The sequence below is a fragment of the Haplochromis burtoni genome, unplaced genomic scaffold (genome assembly GCF_018398535.1).
Source record: "Haplochromis burtoni strain Fernald_Lab_line unplaced genomic scaffold, NCSU_Asbu1 Contig_64, whole genome shotgun sequence".
Lineage (NCBI taxonomy): Eukaryota > Metazoa > Chordata > Actinopteri > Cichliformes > Cichlidae > Haplochromis > Haplochromis burtoni.
Genome location: NW_024582425.1, coordinates 2,389,101 through 2,416,778, shown reverse-complemented (window position 1 = coordinate 2,416,778; position 27,678 = coordinate 2,389,101). Strand labels below are relative to the sequence as shown.

Below are 27,678 nucleotides of genomic sequence, written 5' to 3'. Positions count from 1 at the left end.
ACATCGAGAGTAACATCCTCCTCTCTGCCCCTTAATGCTCTCTGGTCGCTATGGTAATGCATAATTATTTCTTTCAAAATAAGACAAACAACTACAACACAGGAAAAGACCCAGGGAAACAGAGTTAACGATAAAAACCCTGAAAATCATAAATTTCACGACCGAGCCTCAACTCTCACAGCCCGGTACCGGTCTGTGGCCCAGGGGTTGGGGACCACTGCTGTACCTTACATGAAGACGCTACATATAGGAGTTATACTTTTACATTAAATCTACACCATAAACAATGAATAAAGTTTTTCAATAAAAAACACCAGCAGGCCCAAGCCTGGATGACCCAGTTTTCCCTTCACTGCGTTTGTTTTTCATGGGCATCAGATTACATTGAAATAAATCCATGTTTCTTAATGAGTAATTGTCAGATGTTACAGCTGTTACAAAAAGACATCTTTGCTTTCTGAGTACTCAAATGATGCAGCTTTCATCAGCGTGCATGTCTTACCTGGGTTACAGTCAGTGAGCAGGGAGCAGATGGACAGCAGCACCTTGGAGATGGTGAGCGCGGGGCTCCAGTTGTCCTTCAGGATGTCCAGACAGATCACCCCCTGACTATTGATGTTGCAGTGATAGATCCTGGTACGGAAAGTTACCTGCAGACACAAAGATCCTGCATGAAAAACACTTAAAAAAAAAAAAAAAAAAAAAAAGTCTGAAGAGAAATGCAGAACACAGTACAAACACTCCTGTATTGATCACTTTCACATGTGTTATTAAAAACAAAATGAAGCACTCACACAGCTCAAAATATGACAAAATATTTGTTGTGTGTAGAGAATTTCAGTCAGTGTTGGACTGCAATGAAACCTCTTTAGTAGACAAAAGCCCCCTAGTGGCTGAAAAGAAGTACGTCATCTTAACTGTCTTGGAAGGAAACCTCACTTTTCCTTATCAGTACAACAATCAGCCATAAACAGTGAGTCATTTACAGTAAATGTTCCGTGTCAAAACTGAATGCAAAATTATTGTGGAACAAGTGAAGTGTGGAAAACATTTGGAGGAAATTTGAGTCCTTTTCATCTCAGCGTACAATGTCTAATACTCATTCCCCCCCCCCAAAGAGACGAAAACACTCAGTTTATGCGCTACTGTAGCGTGACTCAAGATTTCCAAGAATGATAATCGGTTTTTGTCTCAGTTGGTCATCTCTGGTATTTATCATGCTGTATCTCTTCTCACAGACATTAAATATAATCTAAGACTAAAAAATAAATTACAGGAAACACACAGAGAACCCCACCAGGGTGATGGTGGGGTTCCCCCAAATCAATTTTACACCCACCTGAAGTGCCACAATCTAAACCCTTAATGTTGCTTTTTTTCATGATTACTTTTGTTCAGTAGCAAAACTGCAATAACTCAATGTGTGTAGCGTGGAGGAGTAGAAACCAGCACTTCTTTTCTATTATAATTCACTGGAAAGCTTTCACAGGTCATGTCACCACGATGAACAGGTGACTGCTCAGAACAGAACTTCTGAGATGTCTCATTTTGATCTACATTTGACACCAGGCTCATCATCTAACCATAAATAAAGTAATTATTTGTGTACTTTGAGGGCCTGCAACTTCAGTTTTTTCATAGTATGAAAATAAAATATTGCATGACTTTGAAATTGTTGTTTAAAAAAAAAAAAAAAAAAAGAAATCTGGGAGTCTGAGGGTTCAGATAAAAGACGATGACCAATTTTTACTGAATGACTCGCATGGTCATAAAATTTTCTCCTCAAATAACTTACTTATGAAAACAGCCAGTATATGTGTTTTCTTTTTACATGAATTTATATTTCCATCATGAACTGAAGCAGCAAAGGCACGAAATTAAAATCTGATTGCGTCAAGTGTCCCTACAAACCCCAAACAAAAACCACCTACACAGACATGAATAGTAAAACGCTGTGATTATCAGAAATGTGCTTACATTTAATCTTCACTTTTGCTTTTGTTTAACAGAGCAGATTTCCTGTTGATATTTACATAACAAAATAAATTTTACTCAAACATAGAGACCAGATGTTTATTTTATTATAAATAAATGTAATAAATGGGCCAATTAAGTATAAAGGGCTATGCTTCGGGTTTAAATTAGTCCATTTTTAGCATCATTTAATATTTTGTGGTGGTTTATTACTTAATTTGTAATCCCATCAGAACAGGTTGTTTCCCACTGCTGTTTGGGCTTTTTACCATGTATTTGTTTTGTTTCATTCCACTGGGAAACGGTCTTGATGAAACTATACACATCCACTGGGATGAGAGTTTTCACTGTCACCGCTGTGACTCTGTATGTTTAAAAAAAAAATGCTGCTTAAATCATTCAAATAATCCTCTTGGGAAAAACAAATGAAACACTCGTCCAGTCATTTGTAAACTCTGTAAATGTGTGATGCTGATCCAGAGTAAGCAGCTGAAGCAGTTACATGATGGAAAAAGAAAACGCTTCCATTTAGGAAACATGAAATTGCAAACATTAGCATTAGCACAAAATAAAAAGAATAATGCATAAATGCTTGAATTGGAAAGTAGAAGCACCGATTTCCCAGAAATCTGGACTGAATCCACTTTTTTTTTTTTTTTAACTGTGTTTGGGATAATTAGGCTGTAATTTTAGAGGTTAAATGTGACCATCATGAGCTGCTGTGTTGTTACAAAAGCAAGAGGAGCAGGGTCTCAGTAAAAGCAATCTGGCAAACAAAAGGTTGTACAATGTGTTTTTTTGTGTGTGGGAGTGGAGCTGGAGGCTTTTTTGTGCTATTTGAATATGTATTCTATAGCATATTTAATACAGTGTGCCTAGAGAGGGCGTGTTTTCTCTTAAGAGATCCGTGTTTATAGTCACCGTCGCTAATAAAGAATAAAGCTAAGTTTTACTGAAGCTTGGAGCATCATTTTGTTTTAAAAATAAAATGATCTGGTGATTTTCACATTCACAGGACTGGTTGTCAGAAAATTGTGTGTACTACAGAGCTTCACAATGTTAAAACCTCTCAGCAACATGCAATGAAGCACAAAATCTACAGCTTAAAAAAAACAGACCAACAGATGATTAATACGGTACTCTTGTTTGAGTAATGACTGAAAACCACAGTGCTTATCTGTGTCAAGATTTTTTTTTTTTAAATGAGACAACATATTTCGTGTAAAGTCCTGTATCCTGGTATTATGAAACTGTACAGTGTCTCAGTGAGAGGTTAGCAAAGGTAACTAAAACTCGATGTGAAAAACATTTTAATTAGACAAAATAAAAATTTAAATTATACTATGTCCAATATATTTCTGAACATGCTCAGTTTTGCCTTGTAAAAACTAAAAACTAAAGTAAAACCACAGGAAAAAATAAAGTGAAAGAACCAAGCCCACACTGGAAGCAATCTGAAACTGAACTGAAAACATAAATAAACACCAACGTGTTTTTGGAACAGTGTGGGGATGGAGATTTAACTGGAAGTCAGTGTGAACAGTTTTTTCTTAATTGTTTGTTTCTCATTTTTCTGGAAATTATTTATGACAAAAAATCCCTTTGGGATATGTGTGTTTATTAAAAGAAGCACACTGTATATTTCTACTTTTCCTGCTGTTTGAAATAAATATATTCTTGATAAGAAGCGAGCAAATGTGTAGCTAATAAAGCTCCATCTTGGTATCTGATAAAACTGATTCTTCATAAAGTAACACATCTGTTTTCTCAAGTTAACAGATGTACTGACTTGAGAAAACAGACGGGGTTTTTTTTTTTTTTTCCCCAACCCTGCACTGTCAAACTTTACACCGTTATGCAGAGCTACTTTTATATCAGGTGACATCTGTTTGTTTTGCTTCATTTAATAACCCAACCTTCCAACTTTTGGGTTAAACATAGTACACCTTGTCTTTTAAATCAAATATAGTCCTTGAACTCGATTTGATGTTGTTATCTAAAACCCTGCAGCTGAAACAGTTTCAGTCCAAACACCTGCTGCCTGCTTCTGAGGTACAGTTAACAGACATGAGGTTCTAGTATTGTGTATCAGTACCTTGGGGGGTTTAAAGGGGTAGTCGGGTGTGAAGGCGATATCTAGGAAGAAGACGCCTCCCTCGTACACAGAGCCCGGCGGTCCCAGGATGGTCGACCTCCACTCATAGATATTGTCTCCTTTTGGACCAGCACTGCAATCAGAAGGATTAAATTCATTTAAACTGGATTTATGTTCTGGTGAAGCCACAAAAATATTCTGAAAACATCAAGGTGCACTTAATTTATTGCACCACCCACATAAGCCTAAAATACAATATTTATTTGCTGCTGTGCCATGAGTCACATTTTAAAGAATGAAAGTTCTAATCTTTGTCGGTCATCTCTGGTGTTTATCATACTACATCAATAATAACGAAGGAGGGGGAAAAAGCTTTGCCGATACAAATCTCATCTGCAAACAGACAACATCCACAGAGCAGACACACCGACGCAAATGAAGTCAGAAAGGGAGGAAAGAAACAAAGAAAGAAAAAAAAAAAAAAAAAAGACACCCACACACAGACTGTAGATTACAAGCTGCACAGTGGATGTGCATCAGCGGCAGTGATCAAAGCAGTGTGTACTACAGTATGAAAGTCACATTCATTCACATACTGTGTGTATAAAACACAATGAATCACAATAAAATTCACGTTTACTGGCAGCACGCCGAAGAAGGCGTCAGAAAGCAGCTAAAGCTGATGATAAATGCCGCGTTTGTAATTCGACAGATGAATTCAGTGGGCTGCTAAAGGGAAATCCCACCCAAAGTAACCCTCCCCCCGTAAAAACGACATTTGACAACACCTCCTGTAACCTTAGCGATTAGTTCTAACATCTCAGTAAAGATCTGGTTTTAATAGCCATTAGAATAGTATCCGGATTTTTCTAAAGGTTGCTGCACAGGCAGCGACCTCCCTCGCTAATGTCTGATGCACAGCCAATCATTCTGTTCTATAAGCAGACCTGAAATATGACAGAAACCTCTCAGTTCAGAAAAGAGCTTCAAGAGTCACTCCTAACCATTTTAAAAGCAAATTTTTTGTCTTACTAATGGTCATCTTACTTACAACTCTCCATCTGCTGCCCAGACAGGAGAGAAAACAAACTACAGGCATATGAACCTGGAAAATAAATATTTAATTCGTCATTGTTGACGCTAATTTACATTGTCCAATTTGAAAAATGTGTAGCTGAAACACTGTTACAGAGAAGGAGAAAATGGGAAAGAGGAAAACAAAACTTTTTGTATTTTGGGGTGCAACGATACTCGTATCGATATTGAACCATTCGATACAGTGCTTTTGGTTTGGTACGCATATGTATCGAACAATACAAAAATTTTTAATTTATTTTATCAACTTTTCTTCTGACGATGCTGTCTGTGTTGAGAGCTCAGTGGATCTGCGTTCGACTTATCTGCCTAGGCTGCACTGTCGAGCGCAGATCCACTGAGCGCAGCGCAAGCTAGCGAGACAGAAGCTAAGCTCGTTGCAACATGGCAAATTGAACCTCCCCCACCCTCATTCAGGCGTTTGGAACTATTTTGGTTTTCATGTGAAGTATGACCCTGAAGGTAAGCGCGTCATGGACAAATGTAAAACACTATGTCGGATGTGCCACGCAATGCTCAATTACATTGGTGGGAACTAGTGCGTTAGCGCAGTTAGCTTGTTAACGTGTTGACGCCGTCCAGCCGCACGCACGGGGTAGCTCGTTAACGGAGATTTGCCGTGTTGTGGCGTTAACGTAATTTCAACGAGATTAACGCTGACAGCACTAGTGGGAACACAACGAATATGACTGCACATTTACTCCGACATCATCCTAGTGCAAAGACAAGTGGAAGCAGACAAAAACAACAAGCACACGCTACAAACTTTACCCGAGTCATTTAGACAGCCGTTAGCACATGATTCTCATTATGGGGACCTGATATGCTTAATATGCTAATATTTTGGAAAGAGCCATTTCTCTGTAATAAACTCTTTTCCAAAGATGAGTGATTTCTCGATCAGATAGATTTTTTTATTACTTTGTTGTTTCAGCAACATTAAATTTAAAAACTGTACTTTTGAGTTCAAATATATATTTATAATTTTAATAAATGACAAATTAAAAAGGCATGAACATTTTTTTGTATCGAAAAAATATCGAACCGTGACACCAAAGTATCGAACACACATTCAGCAACTGTATGCGTTTGGCTGTTCTGTCTTGAAAACTGCAACTTCACAACTTCCCTACATGTGACACGTGTGGGAAACATCTGTAAATTCCATTAACAAACACTGGACCAAAAAAAAGAGAAGCACTGTACTTGTAGCATATTTTCCTTCAAACATAGAGAGTCAAAGCTTTTTCCCTTGAGCATCATTCAGAAGATGCCAGAGTTGAAAGCAAATCCCCAGTGATGCATCTATGCCTCATGATCTGTAATCTGTATTGATTTTTCCTCAAAGCAGCCCAGCCTTTATCCCTCTGACATGTAGAACATGCGGCTGTGAACCCCTCAGGGTTCATTGCTATGAGCCATAATATCAGTATTGATTGAAAGCTCCTGTGGTGCAGCAGGGACGCTGGGTAGGGTTAGATATTGCGCTCTTCTGTTCGCTTTTAATCAAGGTTAGCACAGAGCTTCACTGCCAACGACAACATGGAATATCGATCCAGGGAGAACCGTCTGGACTAATTATCTGGATGTTAAAAGATATAGCAGCAAATGTGATAGATGAAAGGCTCTGACTTTCAAGTGGATGAATTCTAATTATAAGACTCTTTCCACACTGCTAATCAGCTTAAAGTAGCACCCTTATGAGACATTAATGTTGCAGTCATATAGGATATGACTTACTTGAGCTATATTGGTCTAAGATAACTGGACTCCACCTACCTCTTTTATGGGTTAAAACAAGGTGGTGCATAGTTTGAAAACAGCAGGATGGCTATCATGTTTGCACTATAAAGTGTCTTCAAAAAGGACCTTTGAAACAGTCGCAGTACTGTTTAAACTAGAATGACCTTATAGGACAGGAAGTGACAGGGCCAGCTACTCTATCATGAGCTCTAAACTACATTAACTTTTTAAATGATTTTAAATATTCTGATTTTTTAATGAGGTGGATTTGGCCTGAAAACATGATTTGTAGAATAAGATGTAAACCTGTCACCTGTAGCAGGCAGATAATACTGAATTATTGTTATTGACTCAGATTGTACAGGCCAAAAATCAATCAACCAACAATTCAGCAGGCTGCACCTTGCCTTAAGTCACCTGTTTCAAAAAAAAAAAAAAGAAAAAAGAAAAAAAGACTTTTCTTCACTATGTAAAAGTCACGAGTTAAGACAACAGCTAGATTATCTTCATTTGATGATTCTGTGCCAGGATTGAAACAAACAAACAGCTCTTATAATGCTTCCTGCCTTCACAACATAGACAACATCTGCAGTGGCTTCTAAACTTGTTAAACTACTGAACAACAATTAAAAGAGAAAAAAAACCCCAAAAAACAAAAACAACACACCGTAGGGTGACTATTAGATAAACGTTGTGCTGTGTGCATCCCTGTAGCCAACAGTCTGATTTAGTAAACAGGCTGAAACTTTTCTAAACACATGGCACGTCGAGTAATGTGAACATGCCTGAAGGGGACCATTTTCGGCTGTTTGCCACATGTGAGAAAGGAGCATCTGTGGGAAATATCCTGACCTCATTCTCCTGTCTATAAAATGTCTGAAAACAGCTGGACATCTACAAAAGCGAGAATCAGGTAGAGGCAACAACATGAAAGTGGCCAGTTTCTGTCTGATGCCTGAAGGAGCCCGAGAAGCTGCTGTTTTCTGAAAAGTGGCAGCAGTAACAACTGAAGTCAAAGCAGAAACTGCCGTTTCTTTTAGGACTGTGGCTGTGAACTGACACCAATTCCTGTTTCTTTCATTTATCTGCAAACATCCAGACAGCGTTCATTTGTGTGATGGTCTGTAGCCTGAGGTTGTTTGTCTGATCTGCTGAGCCACAGTGGGACAGATTCCTCTCCCTCTCTCCCTCCTTTCAGAGAGAGGTCAAAGGTCAGACGCAGCTGCCGAACAGCCACCTGGAGTGTGGCGGGGCTCAGTGATTTGCCTGAGGACACTGCAGGCAAAGGCTAAACTCAAACATGTCAGTTTTAAGCACAGTCTTTCCGATCACAGTGGTGCATTGCTACTTTTAACATTTAAGGACTAAGTTATTAAATAATCACTACTTTTCCCTGAGAATCTGAGGTGGTATATTTAGTATACTGACTGTTAATGTAAAATATCTCAGAATAAAAAGATTAAAACTGGATTTGTGTGTGTGCAGTTTGTAAAGTGTCTAAAGTGAAGACTTCTAGTTAAAAGTATAAGAAAAAAAAAAAAGAGTCCTTATGTATCGTATATGTTTAGAAGTTTTTTGTTAGAAACTAGTATTTAGCAATTACAAACATTTGACATAATTACACTAATCATTACAAGCTCTCTGAAATGTTTTGTGTTTAAATATGCAAATACGGAAATGCATGCAAGTATGCATTAAATAGAGATGTATGAACACTGGGTAATGTTCAGATATCGCATCGTAAAGTGTTTAAAAAAATAAAAATAAATAAAAATAACTCTGGATATCCCATCTCTGCATAAATCTGACGTCAGTCATCAGTCAGAAAAAACCCATTTCACTTTTTTCAGGAATAAAATGCTCAATAAATCAAGTTGAAGGTGTTAAAAGAACACGCTTTTCAGCCAAAGCTCTGAGTGTATAGGCAGGAATATTACTGCTAAGCCTGGTGGACCTAAGAGCTGCTGAATAGAAGATTTCAGGATCAGAGCATGAGACAATTTGTGAAAACAGCCTTAAAATGTGCACATGATGGAATTCATTTTAACTGGACACTAGTATTCACTGCTTAAAAAAGTAATAAATATCAAACTTCACCAGTTGATTACTTACTTAAAGACTTTTTTGCATTAGAGGCCCTAGTTCATTAAATATGCACTAATTTGTCTAACTTTGCATTTCCCCTATTGGTGCTCTAAGTCGGTGAATAAATACGTTTGGTTATGGAGACATACATGACATGCAGCAAAAACCCACATATCTACATTTCATAATATTCTAAGTAAATGATGAAAATGATGTTTCCCAACTAGCCCCAGCATCTTGACCTGACCTTACAAGCTGAGCTCTAAATAAACTCAGTGCAGCAACTTTGTGAATTCAGGAGAAATAACCCTGCAATGCTTTCTAAGAATGTAAACACGTGTTAAATATAAGGAATATCTTGGAAACAGCAGCCAATTATTAGTTTTAGATTAAAAAAAAACAAACATATTTTATCTCCACAGCGGACAAATTCTGAAAAAATGTTAACCATTGTAATTATGATCTGGATTTGACCACAGTATTGCTCTGTTTTGTATATTACAGTGGCTGGTATCTGAGGAAAAATACAGTGATGGGTTTTATTACCAGTGCAGCTAGGTAGGTAATTGACATGTGGTACAGAGTGAAACCCACCTGCAGTTTGGCGGAGGGTCCAGTGTAATGTCAGCCAGCTCTTTTTGAATCCTGCACATCAAAGAAATAGTCAGTTACAGTAATAATTACTCCAGAAATCACAGAATTTACGACTCAGACCCTCTTATTTAAATGTGAAATTTACATATTCACTTAGGGATTAATTAATGTAATTTCTGCTACAATTCCTTGTGTAAAAGAACAAGTGTTGGTGAAAGTGAGACTGAAAGTGCAAATATATAGATATAGACAGACACACAGAGACACACACACACACACACACACAGAAGAGAAAAGGGAAGTGCTAAAAGACAATCTTGTGGTGTGCAGGAAACACGTCTCTAATGGACTTCTTCTTATAAATTATGCTAAAATTTACCCCTAAAAATAAACCCACAGAATTTTTGTTAACACAGAAACCCCCCCAACAATCAAATTCTTGAGATTAAAGAGAATTACGGGGATGTCCTTGAGATACTTCTGATTTATGGTTTAGGTTTTTTACCGTTTAGCGCTGGTGGAAAGCAGCTTGGAGTTCTTGCTCATGCTGGCTTTGCTCTCCCGTTTCTTCTTGCAGAAAGTGTCCTTCTGTCTGGTCTGGCTGGAGGAAGGCGGCGATGACGAAGAGCTGGTGCTGGCACGGGAGTCTTCATCCGACATACCGGTTTGGTTTGGAGAGGAGCCGGAACCTAAAAGGTGGAAAGCCGAAAAGATTCAGAGTCATTTCTAAATGGGGCTTTTGTTAATTTGACCTCCAAGCAGCCATTTAATAAGCCACTTCCATGTTGTGAATGTTTAGAAGCACAGCGGAGGGTTGAGGAAGAAAAATAGAGCTTTAAACCACCTTCATTTGCAGCTGAAGGTTTTTTATGTGAATGTATGGCAGACTTAACAAGAACTGGCTGAATTCTCCAAATACTGAAGCAGAGGAGACGCCAGAACATCCTTTATGAAAAAAAGAAGCTCATAACCAAGTCTGAACCGAGACTATACATAAAAGTATTACTAGTTCTGGTAAATAGACTGGTTCTTATAGAGCACTTTTCTACTCTACTGAAGCATTCAAAGCACTTTATACAACATGCCTCGTTCACCTATTCACACCAGCACTTTTTTCTATGCTTAAGTGCTTTCTATCTAACAGAATGTGAACTTGTGTTAATATCTTCTGACCTCTTCTACCCCCTGAGCTACAGCCTCCAACATTTTCTGTTTGAGCTTTTCTTCAACCTCAAAATGATCCAAAGCATATTTGATGTTTGATATTGTACCACAAAATCTCATTGCGGTCCAAAGAATTTGTTCATATTTAATTGACCAATACAACTTATAGAAAATAAAATTAGAAAAAAAGATCACCTAGATGGTGATAAAATATATTGGTGTTTTATTTACTGAAGCATAAAAGTGTCTTAAACAGGGTTTTCCTGGCATTTTTTAAAGTCTGTTTCAATATACTCAAACTTAAAATTATTTTTTTAAATGATCAGAATTAACAGAGTCACAGAGCTCTGTCAAGCAAGTTAACGCAGACCCTTTGTCTTTATAAAGGTCAGAGTTGTCCTGGATCACTGATGGGAATTGGTTTCACTTCAGGGGCTATTTATGCATTTTAAAGTCCATCTTCTGGACATTGCAGTTTCGCCACAGAAGGTCGACTTCAGTAACATCCTGGGGGGGTTGTAGGAAAGGTGATCAGCAAAACGAGGTGAAAGTGTTTTGACTATTTAACAGTGGAGTTTTTCTTCTTCACCAAATCCGAAGCGAAAACGAACCGTTCAGCTCCAGCTGCCCTCAGGGGCGTAATTAAGCTGGTCTTCCGTCTCTGATCGACGGTGGCCTCAGAAGAGCACCAGCTGATCGGTTTTCGAGACGCGGCGATGCGAACGTTTCGCTGCGGGTGAAATCTTTCGATCTAAGCGAACTCGGTTTCGCGAAAACGTCGCTTCGACTCGATTAACTGGATGCAGTTGAAGTAATTTATGTTACGTAATAAGTCAACAAAGACAACACGTAAATGTGAGCAATATTTAGCGACTGCCTGTTCAGGTTGTGGGGGTACGCGTGTGGGAGAGGAGGTAGCGCAAACAAAGCCGTTTGCGAATGCTGATTTAACGTTAGCGTCACGGAAAACGTTAGCTAACGTTAGCAGACGAACTAGCTAGCTAGCTAGCGCTATGTACACTAAAACGAATAATTTCACAGCCAAGAAGCTCAGTGTGCCTGACGAGGGGTCAATGCTAAAAAATTCAGATGATTTTAAGTTTATCCCTGTGGTGACACCCTCCACCAAAGCTAATGCTACCGGCTAACGCCCCCCTTGTCCCCTTAGATCTCCCCACTCTTACCCCAACTTCAACTAGCAAAGACTCTGGCCTTCTGCAGTAATATATATTTAAATGTTGGGTTGTGTAGCACCACACATGGTTGCATCGTATTCTCGTATATCAAACTTGTCGTATGAAGGGTGTCAGTTTGAGAGTGAAACATTAAACGCGTTAGGTACTAGCCGGGAGCAACAGCTGCGCTCCAGCACATAGTCGGAGCCCGTTTTCCGTGCAACTAAGTGATAACCGCGACCTTCTCGTTCGTGTGCTCCTCTCTTTTTAAACCATCGACTTCGACTGAAAAAACACACACAGAGACGCAGACAATTCACATGAGTCTGATACATAAATGCCATTAAGCCATTTTTTATTCGCTAATAAAACTTACCCACTCTATTGTGTCTGGACCTCCGCCACAGTAGAGGCTAGCTGGCTGGTGCTTGTCGCCCTCTGCGGAACGGAAGTAGCCTACCGCGGCTGCAGTGGGCTGAACGGCACCGGTCCAACTCTGGAAACAGTACAGGCCTGCAGCGAGTGCTTCACGCAGGTTACATAATATTAATAATAAATTTTTTTTTAAAAAGTTTATTTCGGGCGCTGCAGTCCAATTCAGTACACAAGAAGAAAGAGTAATGATTAGAAAACAAACAGGCAGTTGATTCTGTGTTTCTAGAAACAGGAGGAATATCTTAAAGTTGGCTCAGTTGCAGCCATCATTACTGCACCTTTAATTAATCAGCACATTCATTAAAGCATTTTAAGCTTGAGCAAAATCCCGAACGCAGCATTATACAGTCAGGGCCGTGCATATTTGGACAATGACACTGCTTTTGTCTTTTCTCCTGCACACCAGTAACTGTGCAGTGAAGTGCAGGCTTCCAGGTTGATTTGAAGGGGTTTAACGAAAGTATTGAAGTAAGTGTCTCATACATACTACCGCTTTAGAGGCTTAAAAGCAGTTGACCAAGAAGCCGTTTCATACATGGGCCTTTCCCTTATTATTCCATGAAAGATCTCAAAGACGTCTCTTAGGATATAAATATTAGACCCAACAGCTGAATGAGGCTGAAGAAGAAAATAAAGCAATAAAGCAATAAAGCAATAAGAGCAAAAAAAAAAAAAAAAATAGCAGTAGCACATTATGTGACCTGGAGGACCACAGAAGGCAGCTAAAGTGCATGGGCTAGATTTACCAAACAGTATGTGAGGTGATTATTACACACTGGTCACATTTGCAATACCTAAAGCAGATAATCTGAAAAGTGTGATGTTCTGTCTGCTGTATTCAGGAGGTCTTATTTAACAGTTCTTTAGCTATGACTAAGCTGCTGCCTCATTGGCCACAGAAACTGACAAAAAACCCACTTAAACTGACCACATGTCTGTGGACTCATCCAATAATTACTCACAACGTGTTATTGCAGGACCACGAGTTGAAAGTATTGCAACCAAAATTGGCACGAAAGCACATTTTCACAGTTTTGAAAGGTTAATGGCGAATAGTTTGTATTTCTGTGTTAAAGGCGCATCAATTCTCTGCGCTTGTGCCTGCCATTATGTGCAAAAAACAAAACAAACAAAAAATTCAGGCCCTTGTTATTTGGGCTGACCATGGCTCAATTACTGATAAATTACATATTAATAGATTTGTAAGGGAAAGGTGCCTTGCAGCTGTTAAATGACCCACGAAGTACATCATGATGCAGTTACCTGTGGAGGGTGCGCAGCTTTAAGAGGTTAATGGGGTAATTTAGTCAAACGGTGACTACTGCTGTGCTTTGACAGTGGAATACTATTTTCTTTAACCAATTTCAAGTGTTGTTTTCAAGGTTTTTGACTATCTGTTTAGGCACTTCAGTGAAGTTATAAAGTACATCAAGTGGAAAAATTTAGCCTAAAATGCTGTAATGGACTGAAATTGGAATACAATTCTCCTTTATTATCTTGGAAAAACACATGTACTGTACGCGGGCAATAAGAACAGCATGGGAGCCAGCAAAGGTTAGATTGCTGTTTTAAAAGCAACACATCAACCTAATCCTGTAATCTAATGTGTGGTAAAAATGCAGTTGTTTTAAGCACCAATTTAGTCTGAGATGGAGACTCGTTTGGCGAGCAGCCTTCTGGCCAGTCTTACAGTCTAATGGCCACATTATTACTTATGCAAAGCACCAGCCAATTGGAGCATTAATCAGGAGAGCAACCGAAATACCAAAATCTGTAAGAAACAAGGGATCAGTCAGCTCTTGTTCTGTTGAAAAGGCTTAAAAGCTTTTTGCTCTATATCTCATTTATGATTCAAACATGGCACACCGCCAAACATATTGTGTGAAGTACTACAAAGTTTAGTTTGTGTTTTTTTTAATCCCCCTTCAGGTCCATTCTTTCTGTTTTGAATATTTTAATAGTTCTGGACTCACTGTGGACCCCAGTTCACATACTCTTAAAAAAAATCCTTTTTAAGGACATGATATTTATTTTCTTGGAAAACATCATCAATTCTACCAATAAGCAGAAGGGATGTACTGACCGTTTAATGGAGAGAAAAAAAAAGTACATGAACCTTTTTATTAGAACGGTATAAACCAGGGGTATCAAACATAAGGTCCCCAGGCCATAATGGCACACTGAAAGGTCCAATTGGGCCCACTGGAGGCCTTTTCAGAGTGCAGAAATTACAAAGGGCAACTTTTGGCTGTATTTCGCATCAGGAGAGCTTTTTTTTCCTGAATGGGTCATTGCAGCTTTACAACTTTTCTACTAAGGTGGTTACGCCAAAGAGCCACCGTGATGCGTTTCTGTGTTTTAAAACAGTAATCTTCCTTTGAAATGACAGTACACAGCACACGTCACCATTTGCTGGTCCCCCCAGCGGCTCCCTGGCAAGACTGTCCTATGTTGGTAATATGTTAAATAAATGTGAGCACAAGAGAGAGGAGACATCCTACAATGAGCTGAAACATTAAGTCATTTATTTCTGCATATACAACTTCCCCTCACGATTTCCTGTCGCCACCCCTCCCCCTCCCTGCACTGTTCTGTTTTTAGTGACCCCCCCTCCCCCCCTACATGGCCACCTCTATTCTTAAAAAAAAAAAAAAAAAAAGGACATTTTCAACTCGCACCATTTTCCAGGAATATTTTGTTATATTTTATGTTCTTTTTTTTCCTGGCATGAAAGGAAGGAAACATAATGACATTTTGAACATTTCTGGTTCGTCTCTCCACCTTCATGCACTTTATTTTCTTTTGCTGAACAAGTGACAAACCTCATAATAAATCAAGTTAAAGATGAGCTCATGTTTATTATGGTTATTCAACCTTTGGTCTCCATATGAATATGTCCATGTGAATTCCTATGGTTAAATGATGGTGTAATAGTTTTGGTCGTCGTAAACAGGCTAAAAGCACAGGTAACTCAATAAAAGAAAACTTTATTTTTTAAGATAAATTCTAAAGTTGTTTTTACTTCAGTTGACTAAATTAATTAAGTCACGTCCTCTGGAGCTAAAAAAAAGAAAAAGGAAAAGGAAGAAGCCAGTGTGCCAGAAAAACTGCAGTTCCATTAGTGGCCACTTGAGGCTTGTTCCAAAACAGCAGAAATAAATATTTTTACAGTCTGGACTAAAAGGGCTTGGGTCTCTATAGTTAACTTTCCCCTTGATCACACATCCGAGGGAGTGAGGGGGTAATTTATTTGTTTATGTTTTTATACTCATCCATCTGGATAACAGCAATATATTCAGAGTTATTGAACTAGTCTAATGGAAATATTTGATAAGTAACACAACCTGCTATGAGACAAAGACATTCTAAGATCTTTGTCTTTTTCAGTTTTGATGGGTCAAGAGCTCAGATTTTATTAGCCTATAAGCCCCCCCCCCCCAAAAAAACCCCCCCAAACAAACAAAACAAATAAACAAAAACCAAAGTCAGCACAGCAGGAGCCAAAATTCTAATGGCTTCAATGACATAAAATGAAAACCAATCGGGGTCTACATCCATCTTTTGCATACAGTCTCTGCAATATCTTCAAAAGGTTTGTCTTTCTGTCCACAAACTGAAGGCCCATTTTGAGCTTCTGAGGTGTAAGACTAGCTAACTTAAAAACTTCACATCTTCTTGATGTGGGCAATAAAATCTACCCCTCACCGAGTGTGTGCCAAGAAGTGCTGTAATGTTTATGACTGTAATGTTTCATAATCAGGCGTGTTCGCGTATGTGAAACATGCAACATCAGCAGTCAGGAGGTGCGCGACTGAATGAACAAGTGTAAATATTTAAGGGTGAAGAGGTTGCAGTTACACACAGAGAGCAGAGCGTTTTCTCACAAGCCAACCACAGTGTGTTTTATTGGGTGCTTCAGTAATACAAGTGCACAACAAACCACTCTGCAATTGCAGAGGTGGCGGGTAGCCAGTAAATATACAAGTCCTGCCTCTTTCACAGGCAGACCTATACTTTTGCGGTCTGCCTCAAAAGCCTTTGAAAAAATACATACAGTACAAACAAAATCAGAGAAAGTTAAAAAGCATGAAGGAGCCACTTTCCTGTTCCATGCAGATATCATACTGGTGACAACCAAAAAAAATTAAAACGAAAACAAAGTAAAAGCATACTCTGCATGTTTGTTCCAGGTGCCACTAAGAAAATGAGAATACATAATGTATAGCTGAAGGACAATGCTTATGATAATTATAATATTCTGTGTTTTTTTTTTCTCCAATACAATACTTCCAACATTCAGATATTGGAAAATAAAAATCCCAATCTACTCTTTGTATAAAAAAGAAGCTTTCAAGTCAACAAGGAACAAAGGACTTTTTTTTTGTTTTCTTTCGTTTGTTTTTTGTTTTTACACAGAAAAGGTAGATAAAAGAGGGAAGAAGAAGAAGAAGAGGAGAAAGAGGAGGAAGATGGAAGAGGAAGGGTGACAGGAGGGCAGATTTACCGCTGCACTTAGTGAGTGTGCTTTGACAGACTAAGGGGTGAGAGAGGTAGAGAGAGGTTCAGTGAGGGGTGAGGGAGGTGAAGGAGGGGGTGGGTCACGGCAGGGAGTCTATGTGGCGTATCTCTTCGTCCATTGTTTGGCTATTCTGTCATGCTCTGTTCTGTTGGTCAAGTACTGTGTGGCGATGCTTCCCACCAGAGGGTCGGCTGAAACAGAGAGAGAGAGATCAATAAATCTTTATTACAGACTCAAAAGTCCAGATGTAAAACAAACAACACGTCAAATAAAATAAGCAATGGAAATGCAGCATAACAGAAGAATGTAGATCATTATGGTTGAGTGCTCTGGTTGCCAAACAATATCAAACAGAGGCTCATTCAAGCAGTCACTGAAGGAAAACCTGTGGATCTTTATTTTGATGTGACTGATTAATCTTTCTTCATCACTGAACTTTGCCTGCTTTCATTCATTTTAGTGCACGGTTAAAGTTGTTGGATGTATTTAATGCTGACTAGCTGTGCTTTGTGTTACGGCCATTGGGAGTCCTAATAAATAAAGAAATAAACGAACTGTCCTAAAGAAATGGTTTCCAAAGTAACCGTTTTCCCCTAACTGGGCAAGAAAACCAAAAACATCTCAAGAGCTGGAATAAATATTGCTGAGTACACTCTGCTCTCCGGTTTAGACACATCCCTGCATGCTGGAGGGCTGCTGTCAGATGGCAGAAACGTTTACAAGGAAACTGCCAAATTTAAAGATTGAGGCAAACTAAACAAGCTGTTTATCTGCACACACCGACAGACTTTCTTTCTTTTTAATCCTGCGAGTTCTTAATCCTAATCCTATGTTTCGGAGAAAAGCAAAAAGTACTTGTTGGTTAAAAATGTAAATGGGTTTTGACGTGTGTCTTTGGCTTCAGAGAACAAAAGCGACATTATCTGATAGCTCACAGTCAGGGTCCTCACTGATGATGGTTTAGACCTCAGAACCTTAAGTTAGATGCTTTGTAAAAGAAACCAGCTGTGGATGGGAGCAGCTGAAAAGATGTTTTTCCTTCAGCTTTTAAGCTTCCTGATAAGGTGGACTGATAAGATCTTCAGTGGCTTTTTGCCTGCAAAGTTTTGATTGCTTCACTGCTGCTGTTATAAATCTGTTTGTTGAGAAGACTTAAGGCTGCCTGGGCTGGACTTTAATAACTCTGATTCATGAACAAGTTCATGAACAGGTTTCCTGTTTTACACTTTGCACATGTCTATTTTTAGCTGCAAACGTCTTCCTGCTGTGCTTACAATTATTGCCATCGTTGTTACGCTCTGCTACTGTGTGTAACATCACCACAGCCCTATAAACCATTTATCCTGGTGCTCTGTAGGTGTCAACATAAAGAACAAAAAGAACAGAACACAGCCCAACACTGGTACGGTCAAGAAAGCAGTCACACAGATTTTAAAGTTGTTTTTCTCAGAATGATTCGTCTTTTGAAGATGCTGAAGCAGAGACTCTCTGAGCTTCTGTACGAGAGCAGTGAAACTGCAGTAAAGACCAAGCTGCCCGTACAAAGCAAGGCGTGCACCTGCACTTTGGCTAGTGCTGCCATTCACCAGGGCAACAAAGGCAAGTATAAACTAGGAGTAAGAACAGTCTCTTATTTTGTTAACCGTAAACACTTCCTGTATTTGAAAACAGGATACACTTGAAAAAATATTGATGTCTAAACTTCTGACTTTCGGTACTTTAATTACATTTAGACTTTCCTTGTAATTTTGTTACACAAGTAAAATGTTAAAGTTAATGGAATTGGGTCAAATAAAATTTACTAGACTCATATAGATTGAGTTTATACCAAGCATATTTTCCTTAATGAATAATAAAAAGCTTTAAAAATTAAAAAAAAAAAAAAATCAATTTGATTTTATTAAAAACTACTGCTGAAGAGGGCCAATAATTATTTTTCTGAGTGTATTAACAGCAAACTAAAATCTCTGTTGTTCACGTTCACTTTAGCCTGTGAACTCAAGCTGCTGCTGGGAAAAAAAAAAAAAAAAAGAGTCACTGGACCAGCAGCTGGCCAAACCTCACCCGAATAACTTTTTTGCAGTATAGCTATGAGGAAGACTCTTTAATAGGGTCTCATCATACACTATACACCCAACAATGACTCAATTTCAAAGCATTAAGCTTAAAATTAGTGTAAATAACGTTAACATTTGATAACCTTACATTTTCTACATAAAGTCCTGAGTTTCTGCTACTTCCTGTCTCACCTCTTCAAGTGTAGCTGCTTAATGGTTGCAGACACTGTGCAAACATAGCATCTTGCTCTGAAGCCACAAAGCTAATAACAGCCCAGTGTTTTTTTGGTTTGTTTTTTAACATGACATTGTGTTTTTTCTTATAAGACTGTGGGTCAGTTGTTCTTTCCTGGTGCGAAATGTGGTTTTGGTATTTACAACTTTAAGCTTCTAATTGTGCCAAATATCTGTCAGCATCTGACGGCCTTGGGGAAACAATGAGGGCTTGAATTGGCTGTGGTTTCTTTAATACACAGGAATAGTTAGCATTCTGGAAATATAAGACCACATTTCACATCAGAGTTAAATAAAAACAAACACTGCATTCAAAGGACAGAAAGAAGGAAATGAAGATAGAACAGTTACCTACATTAAAAAGTCCCTGGCCATAACAAACAGCATTAAACAGATACCTGGGTTACAGTCTGTGAGCAGGGAGCAGATGGACAGCAACACCTTGGAGATGGTGAGGGCGGGGCTCCAGTTGTCCTTCAGGATGTCCAGGCAGATCACCCCCTGACTGTTGATGTTGCAGTGATAGATCCTGGTACGGAAAGTTACCTGCAGACACAAAGACAAATGCACTTTAGAGAAGAAGGGCTTTAAAAAAAAGAAAATAAGAGAAATATTTGAGATTTTCCCATCAGTGCTGTTTATGCTTTTATTTGGTGATCTCTGCATTAAACAAAACATGAGATCCCTTTTTCCCTTTGCCTTGTGGACATCATACCAGGTGAATCCAGAGCTGATTGTCAAGGCAGAGCTGTTGATTTACTGGCTGCTCTATGTAACCACCCTCAAATATCACTGTGAGCTCTGGGGAGAAAAGAATAAGACTCCGGGTACAACGGGTGGAAATGAGCTACCTATGAAAGAGCTCCCCTTAGAGACAGGACGAGGAGCTCGGTCATGCAAGAGGGACTCTGAGTAGAGCCGCTACTCCTCCAAAAGGATCCAATTAAAATGGTTCCAGCTTCTGATCAGGATGCTTCCTGGATGCCAGCTTGGTGAGATGCTTTGTGCAACACCAACTGGGAGGAGACCCTGGGGCAGAACCAGGACCTTGGCTTCCCTGGGAACACCTCTGTCTCTTCTCCAGAGAAACTAAAAGCAGTGGCATTGGGAAGGCATCTCTGCCTACACAATTAAGATTAAAGCACTGACCTCCCAGCCCATTGTTCCTTCAGTGGGCTTCAGTCATTATGCAAATGTACTGTTTATAAGGTTGGGGAAACCTGCAGTCAGCTGGGACTGAAGAAGTCACTTGGCTGAGTAACGAAACGTTTCTCCCACAAAACGCTACGTCCAGATGAGTAGAATCAACTTTTTGAGATTTACTTACCTGGATGATTGAGCATGCATCAAGACATCTCTGCCTACACTGTTAACCTCCCACCCCCCGGCACCTGGATCTAGATAAGTGGAAGTCCGTTTTAATTCCATAAACACTAACACTCAACCAACACTGAAAGCCACCACCCAGCAGAAGACGAGTAAAAAGGGCAACAAATGATTAAGCCTGTAAAACCAGCATGTTAGCTGTAAGTGGGATAAAATAAAAGATCTTAAAAAAAGAATATGTTACCATGTAGTCTGATACTTTCAGTGATAATAACAGGTGAGACAGAGGAGGGCAGCTTAAAAGCTTTTCTCCGTTACTCACATTAACACTGATGTATCAGCATCAGGCCTAGTATAATGGGTCTGCCTGATCGCTTCACTGAGGGCCATTCTGCACCATTTGTCACAGTTTCTGGATCAATACTGAGCCATAAATACACAGTTAATCTAAAACAGCTGTTTTTTATTATTGTGAACATGATTATTTTTGGTTTTATCCTCTGGAATTTTTCACATTTTTACATTTTTGCTGAAACTGGCTGGCCAACAGAGGGCAGCATGGTGTAAAAACAACCGAGCACATTGAGAGTTGATCAGCTTACCTGTCTCAGCAAACAGGCTCCTGCAACCACAGACTGCATAACACGCCCTCTCAGCTAACAGCCTCCAAACACAGAGCTGTTTATGTCTGCCGTCTCGCTCAGATTCGAGCTTGACATCTGTATGGTCCTGACACTTGACACCTCTGCTTCTCCAATCATGAACATCTGGCCCTCCTGACCCTGACCCACCAGAGGAAACCTCTAATGAGCGCTGGCACCCCCCCCAACCTATCCCCTCCTTTGGGGCCAGCGCTGAAAAAAAAAATCACACACAAGGCAGGACGTTATAAATAACCAACCCCTCCCACCCCCACCGCCTCTGCGGACACAGCGCTCCTCTTTCCTGGCTCAGAAACACAAACACATCCACCTGGTGAACTTGTTAGGTTGACTTTTTTTATTTTCTTGTAAAGCCTCAGATGTGAAAGTGTTTCTGCAGTGAGGAGTGTACGGTGGCTAAAGGACGAAGACGTGTGTGTGTGTGTGGGGGGGGGGGCTGGCTGTAGATCACAGTGTGTTGGAGGGGTTGGCGGTATTGAAGGGGGCGGAAACACTCGAGCTCCCTCTGGCTACAGAAAGCTGGGCCGGAGCCTGTGGATTTGTTTGAGTCTGCTGTCAAACACAGAGTTGGTGGTTACATGACACAAAGAGCGAGGAAGAGGGAGAGAAGAGGGTGAGGGAGCACGGGGAGGGGTGCACGTAACTAACATGGAGAGTGTGTGTGGGGGTGGGGGGGAATGAAGGCCAAGTGAAAGTATAATCGGGAGCACTACAGACTAAAGGAGATCGTCCCCAACAGTCTGCATGTTCAGTAAATGCCGTCAACTCGACATCACTAAAAGTACTCTGCAGACAACGCCACATATTACAAGAATGGGAGTCCTTTACACAGTGAAAACAGGACGGGTCAAATATTCAACTCAACTGCAGCACTTATTCCTCAAACAACATGTTTGATGTTGAACACCAAAGGAAGTCAAATAGAGCAGAAGTTAAGCTCTTACTGGAGAATCAACCAGCGAAAACAAAAAGGAAACTTACTTTTCAGATTTGAAAATGGGACGTGGGTGTCTACATTTGGGAATTGCAGGTTCAGATGTTGGTCTTTACCTTACTGCTGTGAAAATATCACACGAATGCGCTTTTATTATGAAAGGAAATATGTGGTCATGCTTTGTGCACTGCTGCAGGCTAATCATTGGTTTCCAGATTAAGAAATGAGCCAGATATATCCTCCACACCCCCACAGTCCTTCCAGAGTCTGTGCAGTGTGTAGTTAATATTTGGCCCGCTGCTAAAAAATCCAAACGACTAAACAATTGTGTCTTCTGACTGCTGACCTTGGGGGGTTTGAAAGGGTAGTCTGGTGTGAAGGCGATGTCCAGGAAGAAGACCCCTCCCTCGTACACTGAGCCCGGTGGCCCCAGGATGGTCGACCTCCACTCGTAGATGTTGTCTCCTTTGGGGCCGGCGCTGGAAAATTGAAACAAAAGATTGGTTAATATGTTAATCAGCACGGAGCATTGAAATCGACATCCTGGTGTTCATACTGCCAGCGGGCTGATAGAGATTTGGGGCGGCAGCTGAGGCGGTGAAATGCCTGCTTCTGACAAGTTAATGATGGAGATTTGGGGAATGCTGAAGCCATGGAGGGTTGAGGGTTTTTTAGTTCAAGGCTATTTTTGAAGGATTTACACCATATTTCAAAATTTTGATCAGAAGATTGGATTTCTTGCCACTGGGGGGTCGAGGAAGTGAAGCATTTCTGAAAAACTGACACACACTAATGATACTGCATGAGCATGAGACCTCAATAAATGAAAGACACACAAAAAGCTAACAGAAGAAGACCAGCAACGCACGTGTACATGGAAATAATTCATCTGCAAAAAGGCTTTAATGCTCCAAAAAACAAAACAAAACAAACAAAACAAACAAAACAGTAATGGCCAGTGTTAGAGAGAGTGCTCTTTGGTTTTGTCCTGTGGTTTCTTCTCACTGGTTGATGTGGTAACAGAGATAAGCTCAATAATCAGCTCACAGATTCATTTTGGTGACATTTTTTTGGAAAATGTGCCAACTGGGCTCTAAAAATAAGACAGATAAAGCAATAACTAAGAAACAGTTGCATAAAGACTCTGTAGCTCTCCCTGAATGGATAAAAATACTTCAGGAAACGTGTGAAATGGAAGAATTGATATTCTCTCAGACTACACAACTACACAATCTGGGGAAAGCTGGGAAAAACACTGGATATCGTATCCGACTGTGGAATGAAATGCAATGATTTTTTTCTGCAGGTTTAGTTTTATTGTTTAGTTTTATTTTTTTTAGGAAGAACTAATGGAGCAGATCTCTGGATATGAGTGAGTGTTACGCACACGGGCCCAGAATATGATTGTTTAGTTCTCCTAAAAGGAAAACTAACCCACCGCTATAATCATCAATAAAACATGAAGCTTGGGCAGGGAGCGCGTGTGTGTGAGCATGAAAGGAGGTGCACCCACACTTAAATACATTAATAAATCATAATATATACACTCTGACAATAAAAAAAAAAAAAGAGCGGGTTATCGCCTCTCTTCATTTTGTTTCTCTTCCTGTGGACAGACTTGTACTCCACATCTTGAACAGCAGTTTGTGATGGTAGTCCTCGTTCTGCTCTGTAGCCTTGTGGTCACTTCAGCCAGCTCTCCACCTGCTGTAAGCTCTGGTTAGAGCGGACCACCAGCTCACAGCAAATCTCCATAACAGAACAAGTAGTGCCGTCACCACAAGTAGCCCAAGACGGTGGAGCTGGAAATGAGCCCACCCGTAGGGAAACATGAAGAGAGAGAAGGGCCGGGGCTGACTGGTTAGCAGACTGAATTTTGAAAATGAGAGTGTGGAGATCTTGATAGTGGGGCCACCCACTCGAGTAAAGCTCATGGGTCATAAAACATATTCTCATAAATAAATGAATATTAGCAGAGTTCGTTTTCTACCATTCATTCGATTTAAACTTTGAGCAAGTGAAAACTGCCTCACTGAGATAGACAGAACAAAAATATTTGTGTTTGATTCTGCATCTGTAAATCTTATATTTAGGTGTATATTCTAATATATAAAGCATTTAATTCCACTACAATCTGGTGTACTTTGTGTCCAGATTTTTTACACATTCCAGCACTTTTTCTGTCACGTTTTCTTTTCCGTTGTTGAATGTGTGCCCTTCACTTTTATTCCCGACACCATACGCATTTCATTTTACCACTGACGGCCATGATTGTGGGATTTATTTGTTCTATTTTTTGTTGAAAAATGCCAAAAAAAAAAAAAAAGACAAATATAACCTTAAAGACTTTTACATGAGATATTTAAAAAGCCCAACTGGTGCAAAATGATTAAATATTCATGCTGTTTTTGTCTTCATTAGAGGAGTATTTATGTCGCGCAGAGATTGAAGGTCACATCTGTTGTATAGGCGCCGTAATTAATACCATTTCCATATTAAGGGCTTCCTTCCCCCCAACCACCATTGTCTACAATAAGACCCTGATCTGGCACAGAGCCATTTAGAGACCAGGACAATGTCCAGATCACAAAGCCCGGGACAATGAACAATCCCTCCTATTTCATGTAATTACCAGGGATGGTGTTTAATGCCAAACCTTAGCGTCTGGCAGATGTGCTAACAAATGTGTGCATATGAAGCGCAGGCACACAGGGCTGTGAGAGCACTTTTATTTAAACCAAGAGCTTTAGAGATATTTCCTGGAAGAGACTCTGCAACAGCCTCCAACGTTAAACTGTTAAAAGCAGCATCTGGCTCCAAGCATACCCCTGACAATAGATCACTCTCCGTAAATAGAAATCAGACTTGAGACATTTCCTTCTTCCTTCCAGTGTCAACACACACAAATTTCCACTAATCTACTTTTACACTGCCCGTCTCTTAAGCCTTCTTTAATTAGCTCATTATGACTACTTATTCTCTGGGGAATTACAGCAGAATACACTTGATATAATAATAAAACAATCTGACTTTGAAAAGAATCGTGGTTTTAGTCATTTGTATCTGTAAACGTTAAAGTGTGATATTTAAAACAGTGCACGGTGACTACTGGATGAGTGATTGCTGCATAAAGGACACAGGTGGTGTTAAACAGCACACGGGTGGTAAGAGGGTCCATTTAAACCGTGGAGTGTTACAACACTGGTTTAGTTTGTTTTGGCAGGCACAAACAGTGCTGTCTAAATATGCTGAAAAGACACCAAATAACCCCAAAATTTCAGGCTTCGTTTTGCCTCCAAACAAACGTTCGGACTGAGCACAACAGCTAAAGCCACTGTAGGCAGTGAGCACAAAGAAGAAGGATTTACAGGCACACAGAGACAGATGTTGACATCTGATAGCCAGCAGTTTGGCCCTGTCATAACAATATAAAGTGAGGAAAAACACACATTATGAACTGCTCCTCTCATCCAACTATCCCTTCTAAAGAGAAGTTAAATCAGAGCAGAGAACTAGTGGACTAGAGCTTTCAGGACAGCAGATCTGTCTAGTGTAACGTGTCAACAGTGTTGGGACTAACGCGTTATTAAGTAACGCGTTACAGTAACTACGTTATTATTGTGGTAACGAGCACGGTAACTAGTTATTATGCCAAAATCAGGAACGCGTTACTCGTTACTGGGATTTAGATAGGGTTGTTACTCGTTACTTCGTGTGGTGGCTATCGCGGATGTAGGAGCCATATGAGTTGTTTCCGTCTGACTAAATGGGTTGGTTTAAATGGACTCACTGTATTGGTGCATGGGTGTGGGGCGTGTCTCATGGGTGTGGTATAATAAATGTGGTTGCACTCACTTTTACACAGCACCTGATGTGATGAGCAGAGGGTAGGGTGAGCACGAGGCAAAACTTTCTGTTGACCGCAACATGTCGCAACATGTCGCAACATACTTGAGCACAATTTGAATGATTTGATATATTGGACTGTGACTTGATGGTGTTTGTATAGTTGTGCACTAATTGCTGCCATAGATCAGGTTGTAATTGGACATAATGGTTAGTGCATTTGTTCGTAAGTTGCAGTTATTTGCTTGTGCAGTCTGTGCGTTTGTTTGATAGTTGTTCCCATGTGCTGATTTGTAGTTTGGACAGTGGCATGTGTAAATAAAGAAGCAAATGATACAGAAGTGTTTTGTGCGTTAATTCTAGTTACTAGGGAAAGTAACTTTGGTTTTACTCAGAATTCTCTTGTTAATGTGTTGCTTCCATAACTTTGCCAGTCTTCTAGCTTGCTTACTTGCCACAAGTGCACTGTGCCACCTACCAATAGAAAGGAAAAGATAATGTGCATATTTCCACGAGAGAAATCCCACGCCTGGACCGTCATTGACTGCTGCCATGATTCTAGCCTACGTCACAGCGTCATGTGCGCCTTTTACATCCAACACAAAAACTGCAGTCGTGGTGCTTTCGATTGTACTCAGAACTCGGAAATTCTGCCTTCTGAATAGGAAGATGTAGGTAACACCAGACTGCAGATGAGCTGCATACAGGGCTGGACTGGGACAGAAAATTGCCCGGGCATTTTGACTAGAGACCGGCCCACCATTATAGGAAAAATCATAAAGCCTTTGAATGAAAACAAACACTGTTGTGACAGTGATGTACACTGTTCTGATGGTATATATGCATCAATCTATCAATCGTTTGTTGTAAGATTCAGATAATTATTTTTTAAAAGCTAGACATTTTAAATGAGAATAAGAAAGAAAAGTATTTCTTTGTGCCCCCCTCTCCCTGTTAATGCCCTACCTGGCCCCCTGGCAACACTTTGCTAGACCCGCCCCTGCACAGTTACCAGCTGTCAGCTACTTAGAAAAGGATCCTGGTGTTATTTGTCTCTCAGAAACAGTTCATAACTTCCCTTCAACTCATTCATGTCACCTAAAAGGTAAACCTGTTTCTCCATCACAGCTCTGATGATTCAGTAAGGACATCTCCTGGTTTCATCTTCATGTTTCCCTCTCACCAGATAACCAAACCATATCATGACCAGCAGCTTTTTACAGCTGTGGCTCCAGCAAACATCAGCTGATACTAGAAATTAATATTAAATAAATTCTAACAACAGCTGATCAAGCTTAAACGTGCTGCTGTTGTTTAGCGCGACATCCGCTGGTTTCCTCTTTCGGCGCAAAGTGAGCGATAAACAAACAAGAGAGCCGATCAGCTGATCATTGATCAGTTTCATGATTGAAGTAGAAAGGAGAGGGGGGGGGAGAGATGAAAGAAGAAGAGGCAGCTGTGCAGCAAAGACACAGAATAACTCCAGCTTTGTGTCTTTTTCATTGTAGCTGAATTACGGGACAAACTGTTCCTTTTCACCTCAATAAGAAACGCGTAATATTTTCTCTGAATACCAGACGGGACGGTTGGCAACTCTAATAACTTATGAACAAAATAAAGTTCAACATCATTAACTTCATAGCACCACCCAGCTGTATAGAAACTCCGTCATGCTAGCTAGCACGCAGTACGGAAAAAGTCAGCACAAACGAAAATAAACTCCACCTAAACTTGGTTCAT

General features: G+C 40.0%; 2 protein-coding genes across 3 annotated transcripts in view; both read right to left on the bottom strand.

The window, feature by feature from the left end:
• LOC102312912 (ubiquitin-conjugating enzyme E2 E1) overlaps positions 1-12,443 on the bottom strand; it is a 22,146-nt gene extending 9,703 nt beyond the window's left edge. The window contains exons 1-5 of one of the 2 annotated variants that reach the window (XM_005923730.2): positions 12,302-12,443; positions 10,092-10,275; positions 9,587-9,637; positions 4,070-4,202; positions 503-650 (exon numbers count right to left, since the gene is read on the bottom strand). In XM_005923730.2, coding sequence (XP_005923792.1) covers positions 503-650; positions 4,070-4,202; positions 9,587-9,637; positions 10,092-10,246 — 487 coding nt within the window. In that variant the 5' untranslated portion in view covers positions 10,247-10,275; positions 12,302-12,443. The remainder of the gene's footprint in view (positions 1-502; positions 651-4,069; positions 4,203-9,586; positions 9,638-10,091; positions 10,276-12,301) is intronic. The other variant, XM_005923731.2, reaches the window with a different exon arrangement.
• A 3,792-nt stretch (positions 12,444-16,235) lies between these two features.
• Positions 16,236-27,678, bottom strand: part of LOC102312282 (ubiquitin-conjugating enzyme E2 E2) — a 36,583-nt gene continuing 25,140 nt past the window's right edge. Inside the window, exons 4-6 of the mRNA XM_005923729.3 lie at positions 22,439-22,571; positions 19,569-19,716; positions 16,236-17,070 (exon numbers count right to left, since the gene is read on the bottom strand). Coding sequence (XP_005923791.1) covers positions 16,973-17,070; positions 19,569-19,716; positions 22,439-22,571 — 379 coding nt within the window. The 3' untranslated portion in view covers positions 16,236-16,972. The remainder of the gene's footprint in view (positions 17,071-19,568; positions 19,717-22,438; positions 22,572-27,678) is intronic.